The sequence below is a fragment of the Micropterus salmoides genome, unplaced genomic scaffold, assembly GCF_014851395.1.
Source record: "Micropterus salmoides isolate LMB-PRFRI ecotype aquatic unplaced genomic scaffold, ASM1485139v1 Ms_hic_scaffold_23, whole genome shotgun sequence".
NCBI lineage: Eukaryota > Metazoa > Chordata > Actinopteri > Centrarchiformes > Centrarchidae > Micropterus > Micropterus salmoides.
Genome location: NW_024041484.1, coordinates 14,865,480 through 14,882,173, shown reverse-complemented (window position 1 = coordinate 14,882,173; position 16,694 = coordinate 14,865,480). Strand labels below are relative to the sequence as shown.

Genomic DNA, 16,694 nt, shown 5'->3' with positions numbered 1-16,694 from the left:
TCACGGCTAGCAGCAACAAAACTTTATTCAGCCAAGATGGAAATGCAAAGTAAAGGCTTTGTGTTCCAAACCAAGGAGAGGTTGTATTTGCAATGTATCCCCAAATTAGAAATGTATTACAGATAACAGATGAAATATTTGACATGAGAGCAGAATGAGTATGTCAGTGAATGAAAATGAGAGACTGAATATATCACACACTAAATCTTGGTCTAAAATCTCCAGAATGCTCCCTGAGTTTTAGGCGTAAGAGGAGTGGGGTGATTCTATATCCAATCAAGTTAAATTGTGTTGCTCAAAAATATTTACTTATTTGCGTCCATCTGCATTTCATAAATATGTTAAGTAAAAAAAAAAAAAGTAAACAAAACAAAACACATGAATTTGGCAATGACATTGACAATGGAGGCTCATAATAGGCCTAACTCACCCTTGAGCAAAGAAGTGTGTGTGTGTGTGTGTGTGTGTGTGTGTGTGTGTAGTTTTTGTCAGTTGCTCTCAACTATTTGATGAAATCAAATCTGCAATTTGATTTTATAGTTTTGTGATAATATTTTGTGTTTTTATGCAATTTGCGGCCACTGTATGTGCTTCCAAAATGCATACAACTAATTATCAAATTTAGTTCAGTACGTGCAGTGATTGGTAGCCAAGCTATGTGGTGGAGAACGAGGCATTCTAGATGTCAAAATGTCTGAGCACATGCAAACATGTCTGTATATGTGTATGGAGCATTAATATGGCTTCAAGCTGGGCGCTGATCATCTCTCTCTCTCTCTCTCTCTCTCTCAGGAGAGTGACTGAGGGTGTGTGTATCCGACCTTTACCCTGAAGATATCGTCCTCGGACGCAGCCGACACAGGCTCCTTTAGACCTTTATCCAGCTCCTCCTCCACGGTCAGGTCTCCAGAGATGGCCCTCCGAATCTCTGGACCAATGTCATGCAATGTCCGCAGGCCAGCCTACAAACAGACCAGACACCCTGGTGTTGCACTTATGATGGAAGGACACAGTGACCGACATGTTCATTTTGCTGTCAAACCCCAGAAACAAATCTGCACTCGCAAACTATATTCCTCCTCATATTTCTTTAACCAAGTCACAATTTAAAAATCTACTTGTCTTCTGAGTATCCTGACAATGTAACAAATACTGTACGTACAGATTTATGATGGGTAAAGAAAACTTCTGTGTGTGTGTACCTGCAGAGAGAGGGCAGTTTTGGGGGCCACCTTGGCCACCAGCCCTTGTTCTTTCCTCTTCTTAAACTTGCGGAAATATTCCTGGATGAGGAAGGTAGCGTAGAACTTCCCGACTGTTACCTCATCATCTGCAAGAAATAAAAACATACATCATATTATCCATCCATCCAACCATTGTCTACTGCTTATCCTGTGTACAGGGTCGCTTGGGGGCTGGAGCCAATCCCAGCTGACATCGGGCGAAAGGCAGGGTACACCCTGGACTGGTCGCCAGTCCATCACAGGGCGACATCATATTATTGCATAATCTTAATGCTTAAAATAATGTCTCAAAGTTTTTATTTTTAGAAAAGCTGTGTCATGTGACACTATCAAGGTTTTGGTCACATTAATAAAATAAAAATAAAGAAAACAACATGAAGTTTAATGACTTTTGAAAGTGTGCACCTTTTCAATATTTGTGTTAGATATGGATGAAATTGTGTTGCAGAGTATACATACCACCAGCAGGGGGCACTACTTGATCCAAGAGCTTCATGCTGGTTCTCTTCCAGATCTTCTTCACTATTGCCCTCAGTTCCTCATTGGCCTGCTCGAGGTTACCTGCATACATACGAACAATATAGATAATGTAGGTTCAAAGTAGTAAAAGTAGTAGTATTTTAACAGTTGCACACTACATTACCACACAGCCTGTCCAATGTGAAAGCCCTCTGTGTTTCTGTATTTATATCTATAGGACAGTAAACTGGGGTGTGATATGGACTCCACTAGACCTCTGAAGGTGTACTGTGGTATCTGGCGTGAAGACGTTAGCTGCTGATGTAAACTGTAAATTGAGGATTGAAATTGTTAGTCCAGCACATCCCACAGATACTCAATTGGATTGATAACTGGGAAAAATTTGGAAGCTAAATCAACACCTTGAACTTGTTGTTGTTTTCTCAAACCATTCCTGAACCATTTTTGCTTTGAGGCAGGGCGCAGTATCCTGCTGAAAAAGGCCACTGCCAGTAAAAACCATTTCCATGAAAGAGTGTAAATGGTCTGCAACAATACTTAGGTGGGTGGTATGTGTCAAAGTCCATCCACATGAATGGCAGGACCCAAGGTTGCCGTGGTGCCATGTCTTCCCCAGGTTAACGGCACAAATGCACCTGGCCATCCATGTGACGCAAAAGAAAACGTGATTAATGAGACCAGGCCACCTTCTTCTATCGCTCCGTGGTCCACTTCTGATGCTCATGTGCCCATTACAGGCAATTTTGGCAGTGGACATGGGTCAGCACGGGCACCCTGACCATCTGCAACAAAATGCGATGCACTGTGTGTTCTGACACGTTCCTATCAAAACCAGCATGTTACAGCAAATTTTTCAGCAATTTGACCTACAGTAGCTTGTCTGTTGGCTTGGACCACACAGGCCAGCCGCTTGCCCATTTTTCCAGCTTCTAACAAACAAACTTTGAGGACGCAATTTTCACGTATTGCCTAATATATGCCACCCAATGACAGGTGCCATGGTAACGAGATATTCAGTGTTGTTCACTTCACCTGTCAGTGGTCATAATGTTATGGCTGATCGGTGTAAATATCTGTACAACTGCATTAGAGTGTTTGTTCATATGCGTGTCTGTTACCTTCTGTCTTGATCCTGAGTGCGGTTCTGACCAGGGCAAAAAGTGTGGCGTTGAACATCACTGTTCCATCGCTGTTCAGAGGCATGTTCATCGACACCAGACGCTGTATTAGATGAAACATTTTGTGTGATTCCACAACATTTTTAAATAAAATGATGATGATGATAAACTACATTTCCTGCCAGCATCTACTGGCAGCAGACAGTTTGTTGACAATTACCAGGCAGTAGTTTGACTCTATGGTCACTACTAATTTTCCTCTAGAGAGATGTCAATATCTAAAATATGTCTTCTGTTGTCAATGTGCTATTTGAGTCACCGTGGAAGGTGTTATGAGCTGTCAATAATTCATCACATTGATATCACAAACATTTCTGTATATTTATCGTACCTGGCAAACAGTGGTTTTTATATAATTCAAAATATTAGGAGAATTAATTTGAAAGCCTGATCAAATATTTTATAGATTTTTATACAGCTCTGCAGCCTTCACACCGTGTTGGGGATTTGGTGGGACTATGTGTTTGAGTGTGTGTTTACCTTGCAGGCCACCCTGTGTGGACAGAGCTTTCCAAAACCCAGGGGAGGCTGGATTCTTCGCAGCAGAGTCACCACATCCAGGTGCTTTATTCTCCCCCTGGAAACAGCACAGACGTCACATTATACTGACTCTCAGGTGACAGATTCATTATTTGGATGACATATGTTGTTAATTATCTGTAAACTTACTTAGCTTCTGGGTCATATTCAGCCCAGATCCTCTTGAATTCATCAAGATGATGTGGCCCCAGGATCGACCAATCACGTGTCAGGTAGTCAAAGTTGTCCATAATGACAGCCACAAACAGGTTGATGATCTGGGGAGAATCAGTCAGAAACAACATCAACACAGTAATAAAAACTGGAAACAGGGGGAAACAGCTAGCCTGGCTCTGTCCAAATGCAACAAAATCTGCCTTCCAGCACCTTTGAAGCTCACTGATTAACATTATATAATGTTACATGGTGACAACAAAACTCCAGGAAGTCAATGTACCCAAGTAAGAAATAGTCTGTAAAACCACAACATGTCATTTTTGGACTTTTTGTGCTAAACCAACCACCTGATAGCTGTTGGGTTGCTATGATAATGCTATCAAACTTCTCATTTTACTCTCAGCAAGAAGGCAAATAAGTATATTTCCCAAAATGTCAAACTATTTCTTTTAACTCACATAATATGCAACTACTGCTTAGCTTGATTCATAAAATAATTAGCAAGAATTAAGATCTATGAACTATTTGATATTTTGATAATATTTCTAATTGTCTAGAAGTGTGTTTCTTCCACCTTCTCTAACTGTAATTATTTATAGAATAACTCTAATCTTATCAAATATTCTCTTTCAATCTGTTTTAAAGAGGAACATTTTAAAAATTAAAATAGATCTATTTCTGTCACTTTACTCACCAGAAAGGCACAGAGCATATAGAAGCTGACAAAGTAAATGATGGCAAACTGGCTGCCACAGTCCTCGCTGGATGTGTTGTTCTCATTGGTTGATCCTTTCTCACACGGCCGTTTGGGCGAGCATGCCAGCATGATCTCCTGCCATGCCTCACCTGTTGCACATCTGATACATGGACATGTGCACACACACCCACACAAATATGCACACACGTTGACGCCGATATACATGCAAAGATAACATATACAGATACATGGAAACACATAGTTGCACACACACATGCACCAGCATGAAGTCACATGTGCATTTATGCATAAACACACACATACAGACACATGGATGTGTGCATGTATGCATACAGGCACACAAGCATATAGTGACAAACACGCACATAGATACAAATTAAGAGAGGCAGACACATACAAACATAAAGACAAACACACACACACACACACACACACACACACACACACACACACACAGTGTTAGTGTGAACACCATAAAGAGCAAAATTTTAATTACATTCTGATGCACTGAACCTAAAGAGCAACAGCATATTTGAGTTTGTTGAACTCTAGATAGTTTTCCAAACTACAATTATCTTCCATTCTGAATACTTCAGTACTATAAAGATTTTTAACTCTTCTAACACTATTTATCAAGTGTTGACTGTTTGTTTGGATTTAAATTACACAGCAGTATGAAGTATTCAAGTATGCTGTCTCTCTGAATGGAAGCCTTTTGCTATGATATATTTCATGAAGGGGTCAGTCCATAGAATATGAACAAATAGAAAAGATGCTTTTCATGTTTTGATGGCAACATACTTACAAATACATAGAATGTGAGCCATCCTTTCAGTTTCTATGGTTTTTGTCCCCTCCATGGAATCTTACCATCTTCGCAACCACACAGGAGAGAGAATTGTCTGAGACTGGATCCATGCTGTTTAAAAGTATGATCAGTCTTCTGACAATCGAAGAAGGTGTCCTCCTCAGTGGACCAGACAATTATCAGCTAACTACTGGGCATACAGGTGTGCAGATTGAGTCTGGATGCTGTTTAAGCTGCTAAGCAACTTTTTAACTCTTGTCACAGTGGCAGTAATATGGTCACATAGTACTGACAAAACATTTTCCCACATTGGCGGGCTGAATTTACAGCTTTACATTTACAGATATCCTGGAATTTAATTAACCCACTGCTGTCATAAAATGTCAGAGGTAACCTCTAATGTAATATGCTTTTCAGAATATATGGAAGAGAGAAAATATAGAAGATTAAAACAGGAAAAAGAACGGTTATTGTTGTTGATGTGACATTACAGAAGTAAAGGATGGAGGGAGGGAGAAGAAGAAGTGCAGCATGATAATGCAGAAAGAGCAGAAGATTTTGATTTTAAATCCATGAAGAAAGGGGAGATATTAGAAATGAGAAGAAGGAGAAATATCACAGAGAAAAAGAAAGTACAACAGAAAGAGGATGAGGAGCATAGTCATCTTCCTCACCTGAAGAGCAGCAGCACTGCCTGAGGGAATGTCTGGAAATTGTTGTTCCTGTTGATCTGCGTGTTGTCCTGCAGTGCTATCTTACCAAACATCTGCACAGGAGGGGAGGAAGTAGTTACAGCACACAGGATATGATGTCAGCATTGACAGGAGGAAGTGTTTGCTCTCTGAGACAATCAAAATTAGAGGCCAGCTGTCCCCAGAAAATCAAATCAAAAGTGTTTCCCTCTAATCATCAGTGATACAAACATCTTATAGATAGAAGGACACATGGAGAGAGGAAGAGGAGAGACAAAGACTGGCAACAGCTGGAGAAGGAAGAAAAGTGGAGTGGAGAAGGACGACGTGAAGGAACAGGAACTCTGGCTGACAAGACTCCTGGAAGACAGACACAGGACGGAGGCCAGCTAGAGGAAAGGACGAGAGAGAAGAAAACACGACAGAGGGAGGGAAACAAGGCGACAGGACAACAGCTTACCTGCATACCGATGACAGCGTATATGAAGAATAGCATCACTATAAGCAGAGCTACGTAGGGCAGTGCCTAAAGAGGAGAGAGACACATCAGTGACAAGTTGTCGACAGCATAATCCTGCACCAAGGCTGGAGACCATTCACTTTCATCAAATCTCACACATCTAATTAGTCTATAACTGATTTAGAAAATTATTGTTAAAAAGGGTTGATTAACGCCAAGTTATTTTAAAGTTCAAATTTTCTTGTTTTTCAAATGAGCAGGTGCAATATGAAAAATGTACTGCTGCTTTGTAAATGAAAGTGAACTGATCTACAGCTCTGTGTGGCACAACACCAAAAACAATCCAGAACAAATCATCTGACTTCAGAATGAAAAACCTCAGTAAAATACAAACTACTCTCTGAGTTTAGCCAGGAGACCAGTCCCAACGTGTAGTGCATGAACCAAACAATGGCCAGAACAGGTATGTCTTCTATATTTACACACCTGGGCAACTGTGTGGTACTGAGCTCCTGGCTAACATCACCCCTGTGCCTTGGAGAGTAGGGCCAAATCATGACGAATAAATGAAAAAAGTTTGATTATGCGTCAATATGTAATCCACGGACAAAAGAAAAAGGGTACAATAAGCTTTGCAAAGCCTACAGTGTTAAGTACAGAAATATATCCATGACCACTGCTGATTTTAAACACCATGAGTCTGTTTTTTGCTGTATCATCAATGTTTTGAATTTCAGTAACTGTAATGTTACATGAAGTGGCCCGTCTCAGCTAACACAAGAGAGAGAACAGATTATTTTAATTTCCCCGTAATTCTCTATCAAATGATTTCATTTTTTGGTGGAGTGCTTTCTTTAAACTTATCTACTGCTTAACCCGCTTACAGGGAATGGTGAGCTTTAAGGGGTTAGTAGTAGGGTGTTGGAGGGAAAAGGGAGTAGAAGAAGAAGTAGAGGAAGAAGAAGAAGAGAGATGAGTAGGAAAGAGTAGGAAAGAGATTGCTGGTTAAGGTTCTTGAGTTCCTTCCTGTTTCCCAGATTTATGTCCCTACATCCCTCCCTACCTCTGCAGCAAGCCTCCTAAACCTCCTCTCCGTTACCTCACACCGTCCCTCTTTCTTTTCCTCCTTCCCCATCTAGACTAAACTGTCCGACATCCCACCCATCTGACTTCTTAAAAAATAGGAGGTGGAGACGAGGAGGGAGGAGGCAAGGAAAGGAAAGGTGGCTTGTGAGACACCACCAGGCTGGATTTACACAAGAACAAGGATATTTTTATCCCCATGTGACTCAGACCTGAAATCCAAGATGAATTTCACAGATTAATAACATTAATAACATTAAATGAGTCTATTCTGGATTAATTAAGCAACATGTTGACTGTAAATAAGTATGAACCTACTTAACCCTTAAGAATCACTATGCTAAGTTTGGATCGCAAAATTTGTTGTAAGCTCTTTGCTGGTAAAAGTGAAATGTAGTTAAAATAGTACTATGGCTTCCAAAAAGGGCTTCAATCTTAGTCGCAGTAGGGCTAAAGTGCCACTTTCCATCCTGTGTAAACCCAGCCCCCTGCTCTAGCATGTTGTGTCCGGTTCTCCCCTCACTTGGAAGGATTTGATGAAGGTCCACAGCAGGGTCCGAATCCCTTCCCCGCGAGACAGCAGCTTCACCAGCCTCATCACGCGGAACAGCCGGAAGAAGGTGATGGAGATCCTGGCGTTCTCTTCAGAGTTCTGCAGTCCCTTTTGGTGGGGTTTGGTGTTTTTTTTTTTTGAAAAAACACAGGACGCATGGGTACACATGCAGATAGGTAAGGGAGGGAAACAGACACACACACATACACACATACACACACACATAGGTAAAGATGATCATACAAACATACACACATGCATGCACAGACAAATGCAGAAATACAGACAACAAGTAACAATTGTATGCATATTCCCACCCACAAATATATGCGGATGTAAATATGTATAGCAATAGCATAACGCACACACGCACGCACACACACACACACACACACACACACACACGCACAGAGTTAATAAAATGGAAATATGCGTCCTACAAAATCCCATCAAAATCAACTGACAAATAGATCTGGGAGAGAATCGGGCAATCATGCTTATTTTTCTGGCTTCATGGAAAAATCAATTGGCAACAAAGAGATTCTTATACCATCCATCAGCTTCCTAAATACACCTGCTTCAACTTCTCTTTACATAACAGATCTGTTCAACTGTGCAATTAAACAAATCAAAGTTACTTTGCAGTTAACAGCCTTTAAAGGCACCTTACTGATCTTAAAGGCAAAACTAAAAATGACTCCATTATTCTTTACTGATATTGCTGGTTCCTCAATCACAACAATCTGCTTCTATACTTCTACCACATCAGTGCTGTCGTAATCAAGGTGAAGAACGCACTCCTTGATGTTGTTTCTATAACCAATTACAGGTAAGCCCAGCCTTGCGATGACATTGGACAAAAAAGCATTAAAATCCTTGCCCCTGATGTAAATCATCCTACTAAGCTGAAAGGTTCGGATATCCTGCACTGGTATAGACTCAAATTCTAATTGCTGAGACCAGGCCAGAGAAATTTCTATCGATGGAGGTAAGCGCTTTCATAAATCACTGATATCAATTCACAACAGATACAGTACAAAAATTCTACCCTGCGGGCACATTCCTGTTTCAATAAATCATGCAGGCAGGCTAATTGTTTGTCTGTCATTGAGCAACTGGCCACCGGGAGAAACAATCCAAAGAGGACATTCAAGTGGATAAAGGTATTACTGCCCAATGCAGCACTGCCAGGTAAAACAACAATATTTTCACAGGTGGCAAATGTCTTCATCTTTACTTTTTGTTTACTACAATCTTCTAGAAACTCTGCCTCATGCAATATTTTTCCTCTCAAAGAATTTAAGCAATCCATTATTTGGTATACTTTGGAAATTTGACATTCATTCAACATTCTAACTGTCTGTTGTCCCGGTACTCATCCAGAGGAAACAACTCCATGATGAAATATTCAGCCATCTGGCTGAGTGCTATTCTAATACAGATTTATTTATTTATACTGCTGCTGCTGCTGCTCATTCTCTGGGACAGAAAGAAGGAAAACAACGGCAACATCATGTGTACACCATGTGTAAAGCATGATGCAGATAATACAGGTACTCAGGAGCCAGTATACTATTCACAATTATAACACAAACAGCAGATGAATCAAGTAAAGCCAAAGTTACTAGTTATGCAAATACCAAACCATCAGTAACCATAACAGCAGTAACAATTTTCAAATTTGTCAAAAAATGTACCAGTATGCATAGAATAAACTTGACTACATAACAACCACAGCAGCGACATACTACATCTGTCTTCATTGTAATAACTACATGGGACCCTAACAACACCAGATCAGCCTATCTGACCTTTAAATCTGTTTCATGCCATTTGTGTTTTTCCAAGAGGCCATCAATTCTTTATGGTAATCCCACAGAGAAAATACAGTGTGCTCCTAAAAAGAACTTGCCATTATCCACACATCCTACTGCAGTTTGGGATAACAGATGTCATATGTTACTTTTCAACATAATAGTTGTGTTCAGAGAAATAACTGATCTTGTTTCTAAAATGTTCTGTAGAAATCAAAGATTGGAAAGTTCCTCACACTGATTATTATTCTATAACTGGGAGCAGTACATTCTAAGAGTACATGTCACACTTTTCTGGTGACACTGTTGACAAGTAACCCAAGACATGAGCTGTCCCAAACCCCACTGACAGATATGCTGAAAATGACATATCCTTCTGAGGAATGTAAGTCAAAAGTCCGTACTGCATGTAATACCACAACTGGACCACAGTGGGGATTATTGCACCATTGAGAGAGGGGGGCAGTGAGCGGGAAAGGTACAGTGACAGTAGGTGTAACAGAGAGAGAGAGAGAGAGAGAGAGAGAGAGAGAGAGAGAGAGAGCGCGAGGGAGTCTGAATATGAATAGTTGGAATTATTCAGGGACATCCACATAGATAGATAGATAGATAGATAGATAGAGATAGATAGATAGATAGATAGATAGATAGATAGATAGATAGATAGATAGATTGATTGATTGATTGATTGATTGCTAGATGGCAGGCCAGTGGAGTAAAGTGACAGAAAAAAAGACAGCGTGATAATGTGACCATGATGGCTTGCACTGATGTCGAAGCACTAAAGATACCACACCCATAAGGGAAGAAAGACCAAGTTGCAAGCCATTGGGGAAGGGGTGGGTGTGGGTGGGCAGTGGGCATCATGGCAACAACAATAGCCACTCAAGGAAAGTCACAAGGCTCCAGTTATACCAGGGCTGCACAATACAGTGCCCCTCTCCATACACACACATATATAAACATGTAAAAGTACAAACAACAACTACATAAATATAACTCTGGACATGCTGCAGAAGATGGCAGTGGAAGCGACAGAGGAGAGACGACAGGACGAATGAAAAGCCAAAAGTTTTGGATCATACCATGGTTGGCGTAGCAGGAGGAGGGATGGAAGGATGGAAGGATGGAGGGATGGTGGAGGAGGTAGGGAGGCGGACGAGGTTACCGTCGGAGCGTACCATTGGCCTTACCACAGGGGGGTGAGAGGAGGAAGAGGAGGAGGAGGAGGACGAAGAGGAGGAGGACGAGGACGAGGAGGAGTCAGCTGGCTTTAAGGAAAGGCAACAAAGATCAGCACCAGAGCAGCGCCTTGGTGTGTGTGATTGTAACTGTGCACATACAGAGTGTGTGTGTGTGTGTGTGTGTGTGTCTGTTTCAATCTGAAAAGTAGTGAGGATCTTGCACCAGCCCAGACAAAAAATAACTCAAAAAACACCAAGCTAGTGAGGGTTGACTCTCTGATCAAACTTCACGTGCAGGTGGAAAAGTGAAAAAATATTAATTTAATATGGGCCAGGTGGGAGTATTCTGTAAAATATTACTGCATATAGAGACTGGCCCCATCTTCTGTGAGGGCCACATCAGGCTAAATCACTTCTCATAACAGTACTAGAAGATTGAAACATGTAGGAAGTGTAACATATTTTGGAAATTGCTGTCTAACGCCTTGAGAAAGAGCTGGTTGTGTATGTGTCTATTTTCAAAATAGCCTTTGTCATGTGAGCCCATGTGTTTATATGTATGGTGGGGGATAGAGGGGCGCCTCTGTAGCTATCTGTTTTTCTTTCTACCAGCTGAACTACAGTACAGTAACAGTGGTTGAGGCTTCAGCTTAACTCAGGCTATGTTTACCAAATTCATCCTGGCATTAATGGATAATGCCTTCATTGAATGTGTGTTATTCAAGCCGTTCTTTGACCTGAAAATAGTCAAGACCCAAGCGAGAGGTTTGGACCTTGTAAAATTAAAAGTAAAGTAACTTTGTTTGTGATCCAGTAATTCTTAATTAACCAGACCACAACTTTAATCTACTTTCAGGTAGAGGCATTTGAATACCACAGTAAATTTAAAATCATCTCAGTCAATTCCACTGCTGACACAGATGATTTTAGATACTTTTGGAAATTGGAGCTCACAATTATTAACATAACACTTAGAGGCACAAAGATAACATATTGTAGGGAGACACTCACTGGTCGTCCCTTGTACTGCAACATTTTAAAGTGCTTAGAGTGATAGATTAACTAATAGTTCAATCTATGACTCGGGAGCTGTTTGCTCTGCTTTGGTATTGGCTCTGTTAACATACCTTACCACAAAATAATGCTTCATTATTCCCAAACTGGAATAAAGAAAGGCCTGAGCAGGTAAGATTATGCTTGAAGGAAGGAAGAGGCAAGAGAGAGAAGAAAAGTCAGAAAAAAGCAACAAAAGAGAAAGAAGTGGAAGGGATTTGGGAGTAAAAATTGCAAGGAAATGTGGATTAGGGAATCAGGGAAATGGGAGTAAAGGAAGGAAAGCAAACAAGGAAATAAAGGACAGAGGGTGAGAATATAGCGAGAGAAGAATGAAGGAAGGAAAGACGGAATTAAGCATTTAAAGGAATTCTAACAGAGCCATACACACAACTTAATGATCAAATACAATAATGATGTACACAGAATAATAGGTTACTATTGATACTTACAAACTTGTATTACAAGCATGTATGTATGTTATAATTGGCTAGCCATGAGGACACTAATTATTTCTTGCTGTCAAAATGTTAACAATGTGATTGAGAAAAAGTGAGTGAAGAGAGGATATGTATTGGTGTACATGTGTAATCAGAGGATCTGAGGCATTATGGTGCGAAGGGATGAAAGCTGGAAGGAAGAACAACTGCAGGACGAAGGGAAGGGAAGAGTGATGGATATAAGGGTGACAAGGATGATTTGGAAAAGATGGGCAGGACGGAGAGACGGATGGAAGGAAGGAAGGACACATGGAGGTAAGATGGGACTGATTCACACTTAGTGCAGACTAAGTTAAAACTGAAATATGAGAGAATGTGAGTTTGTCTGTGTATGTGTGTGTGTGTGTGTGTGTGTGTGTGTGTGTGTGTGTGTGTGTGAGGGTGAATTACACAAATGGCCAGGTCAATTTAAGCATAATTTAAATATATATATAAAATCAAAGCTGTGAACCAGAATTAGATTAAACTAAAAACATTCCTCATTACTATATTTCTCATTTGTGACACAAAACAAATTACAGAGACTACAGCGGACTTGTGGCCCTGGAGGATTTGTGCATGGGGTGTTATTTTAACCAAAAGGTCTTTTCAGGCTACAGTGCAGATGTGAGTTACTGTAGTTGCAGCTCATCAAATTTATGTGCTCATTTAAAATTAACGAGCTGTCTTCTCACATTACATGTCATGTTCTCGAGCAAAAATGTCATCAGTTCAATCAGTTCAGTAGGTCACATGGGTTTCTCGAGAACATTCTTACCCTTGATTTGGGGTTTATACACCGTTTTACTTTTGATCCATATATTGTAAATTGTAATACTGCAAGATAAAAGTGCATTTCCATTTCATTTTAATGTGCTGGGATTAAAAATACACAACAAACTCATATCAGAATCATTTTTTTTTAAATGTAGCAGATAATTTGTTGACCCTCTTAGGGTATATGAAAAGTATGAGAGACCCATGTTACCCAGCTTGCATTTCCAGTGAGCAAGCAGCACTGCAAACCAACGAGAAAGAAGACAGAGTAAGAGAGAGATAAACATCCATAAAAGAAGAGTTAAGTGAACTGAAAAAAGCTCAGAAAGAGAAGGAGAGAGATGGAGAGGAGAGGAGGAGGCATTCCGAATATAGAGAAAGAAAAAAGAGAAAATAGATGCAGTCCATACTGGTATCGTCTGCAAGACACCGCTCAGAGCAAACCACTACCAATCTGTTCACACTACTTCTACTCAAACCATAAACCAAAAACTTAAAAGAAACCATGTAAGATTTAAGAAGCACCCGCAGGTTGCTGGGGAGAATTAGAGACCCAAGATTAAAAAAAGTATTCCGATTTGAAGACCACAAAAGTGCAGCTAATCTAAGTCAACAAGCACCCAACAGGCAGCGAAGCGGGTGCACTCAAACAAGATATTTTGGCCATTTAATATTTACTAAAGGCCAAGTGAACATTTTAAAAGCTGGCCTGTGACTGCACTTCACTATGTACTTAGGAATGCAATGAATGAGAGTTAGTTGTTGGCAAGCTGCTACTATTAGTTTAGAATTGCATTGCTCAGTACATTAAATAGCATTCACTTGTGCTTTAGTGCCTGATGAAATGCAGTAGCAGGCTAAAATCTAAAATGTATGAGTGACAGGGTCCCAGTTCAAAAAGAGTCAAGAGTTCTCACAGGATTGAAGTGCGGAGGGTTTCTTAAAAAAGAAAAAAATAGAAAAGGTAGCTTGGGCATCTTAACACCCAAATCATTAAAAACCACCAGAGAAGAAGAAGTAAAATGAAGAAAAAAAAAAGACTTGGGGCATGCCTTTAGGTTAGGGGTGAGAGAGGAAAAAAAATTAATCATTCAGAAAGAACTGCAAACCAATCAACCAAATCAATCAAACCAAATCAAAGGCAAACTCCAAACCAAAGTGTTAAGTGCAACATCAGTGACTTGTATAGATGACAAAGATGTATATCTCCGGCCCAACTAATCTCAGTTTCAAGGTGGCTAATCGATCAGTAGTTAAAGATTGTCTGTTCCCGAAAGAAATGTTATATTTCACTCTGTCAGGCTTTATTAAGTGTCTATGTATGTATTTTTTTCTCTCTCTTTCTACACAATATACTTTGCTTCAAGGTCAGACAAATTCATTGTCTGCAAGGCAACAACAGATCATAGACATTTATGATTTGTTTTGTGATTCCCCCTGATATCAAATTCCTGTGATAACTAGATAGAATAACTGAATAAAACATACAATATCCAAGTACAGTTTGAAAATAACCCAGTGTTGTTTATAAGCAACTTTGTCAGCCTCTCATGGGGACAAATGGATTCCCTTTCTAAAGGCACAAAAACAACTGCCAAGCTCATACACCCCTGGGATACACTAACCTTATTAGTATGCCTGACCAGTGCTGTCTTGGGTGAAACACACTGCATTTCACCATGGGGGAACATACGGTTTACCCATGGCATATCTTCATGTCCTCAAACCAGCAGCAGGCAAAGCGTATATCTCCCCATGTAGTAAAATGTGTCTATAATTGATGTAACTCTACGTCCATGTACATTGACTTAGTGGATGTGGATAAAAATATCAAATTCTTTAAAGGATCAATCTTGTTTGGTTTAGTTTGCAGTTAAAAACTGGCACAGTTATTAAGGAATAATAACCTACATTTAACAATAAAGTACTGCATTTAGAAGATGATTCACAGAATGATTTAGTCCCCTGAGGAATTTTCACTGCATTTTTGCTACTAGAGATGCAAAGTTGCAAAGCAGACTGACGCTGAGGCATCAGATGGAATTAAGGTTTAGACTATCTTAAATAAGCTTGTTCACAGTTCACTTGTTTTGTTATATGATATTCAGCTTTTTGGCCAGTCTGACCATAGCACAAAATTATTTTCTTCTCTGGCAAATCAGCATTCACAGCAAATGTATCCTCTTCTAAGGCTAACTGAAGTGGAGTTCTGTCCAGCACAGTTCTCAAACTATTCTCCTGCCAACTAGCACTTTGAATATCACATGAATAAAACACCAATTATCTCTGAAATGTAAATACGACAAACACTCAACATTTGACTTGTGTTTGGGATATTCATTCTTATTCAGCCCCACTGTTGACTATAGGGCCTCCATGTCGATAATAAATGAATTCATACATACATTTCCATAAATTTCATGGGTCCTGAGTAAATCCATTTATGGATCCAATTGTTCCCAATGTCTGTGCATTAATATTGTCGTACAAAAAAATTAAAAACTGTAACTCGTATTTTTCACATTTCAATTAAAAATTTCCCTGGTGATTTCTGAATTGATAGAGTTTCATGACCTTTTGTGAAAACATCTTTGTAGAATCTGTGTTCATTCCTTCTTTCCAGAAAATCTTTCTTTTGCGGAAATGTGGGTCTTTTCTGCAAACATTATATACAGTGCCAGGCCTGGATATACCACCTTTTATCTGTCATGCTATACAGTGCCCATCATGCCAGGGGAATGGACACTATCCCCTGTGGCAATGATAAAAGACTAAACAAAACCAATGTGAAACCAAACCAAGTGCTGAGACAATGCAATAGGTTCTATAGGTAAATGCAATAGATTTTGATGCTGATGCTCAGCAGACCGAGGCATGAATACCTATCTGAAGCAGTTTCAAATATAAAAAAATCTATACAAAATAACATTAAAGCTGAGAAAACAAAGTTTTTCTTGCAGCCGTATTACTGTGCTGAAGATAAACGTGCAGGCATGGGAAGGGGAACATTGAGAATAAGTAAGTTAGGAAATCTGCTGTTTTGCAGTCTCCATTGTTACAAACATTAAATTTTAACAAAATAATGATAGTATTTTGCATTATCTGTAATGATGATGTTAGCTCCCCAACAGCCATTAATTATAAATCAAACTGACCATGTCCAAATTATTACTTAGATTTCAGGGGTCAAAGTACAACGGAATATTTTGTGTTTCATACGTACACAAACCCTTCAGAGGGCACTGTGTTGTTTTGAATGCACTACATCTGGCTGTTTTTACTGACTTCAGCCATCTCTTAAGTTCAAATGTGGTGCAGCTGAAGTTTCCATTTCCATCATTTGAAAGCATGCGAGATGGGTATCGGCAGTCGGCCTGTTTGTGTGTGTGGGAATGGCAGAGCAAGGCAGGCAGGAAGGGAGGGAGGGAGTTGGACTACTTACGTTAACCTCAGTGATCGCTATGTCAACAATGCT

At 39.9% G+C, this 16,694-nt stretch overlaps 1 protein-coding gene across 8 annotated transcripts in view; it reads right to left on the bottom strand.

The window, feature by feature from the left end:
• The window catches only part of cacna1c (calcium channel, voltage-dependent, L type, alpha 1C subunit), a 144,413-nt gene that overhangs the window by 16,774 nt on the left and 110,945 nt on the right, over window positions 1-16,694 (bottom strand). For 2 of the 8 annotated variants that reach the window (XM_038738835.1, XM_038738832.1), the window contains exons 32-41: window positions 7,883-8,011; window positions 6,277-6,342; window positions 5,799-5,890; window positions 4,293-4,455; window positions 3,572-3,699; window positions 3,383-3,479; window positions 2,843-2,945; window positions 1,704-1,805; window positions 1,203-1,330; window positions 822-962 (exon numbers count right to left, since the gene is read on the bottom strand). In XM_038738835.1, the coding sequence (XP_038594763.1) occupies window positions 822-962; window positions 1,203-1,330; window positions 1,704-1,805; window positions 2,843-2,945; window positions 3,383-3,479; window positions 3,572-3,699; window positions 4,293-4,455; window positions 5,799-5,890; window positions 6,277-6,342; window positions 7,883-8,011 (1,149 nt within the window). Of the gene's footprint in view, window positions 1-821; window positions 963-1,202; window positions 1,331-1,703; window positions 1,806-2,842; window positions 2,946-3,382; window positions 3,480-3,571; window positions 3,700-4,292; window positions 4,456-5,798; window positions 5,891-6,276; window positions 6,343-7,882; window positions 8,021-10,811; window positions 10,998-16,694 lie in introns of all 8 variants that reach the window. The other 6 variants (XM_038738828.1, XM_038738829.1, XM_038738830.1 and 3 more) reach the window with 6 other exon arrangements.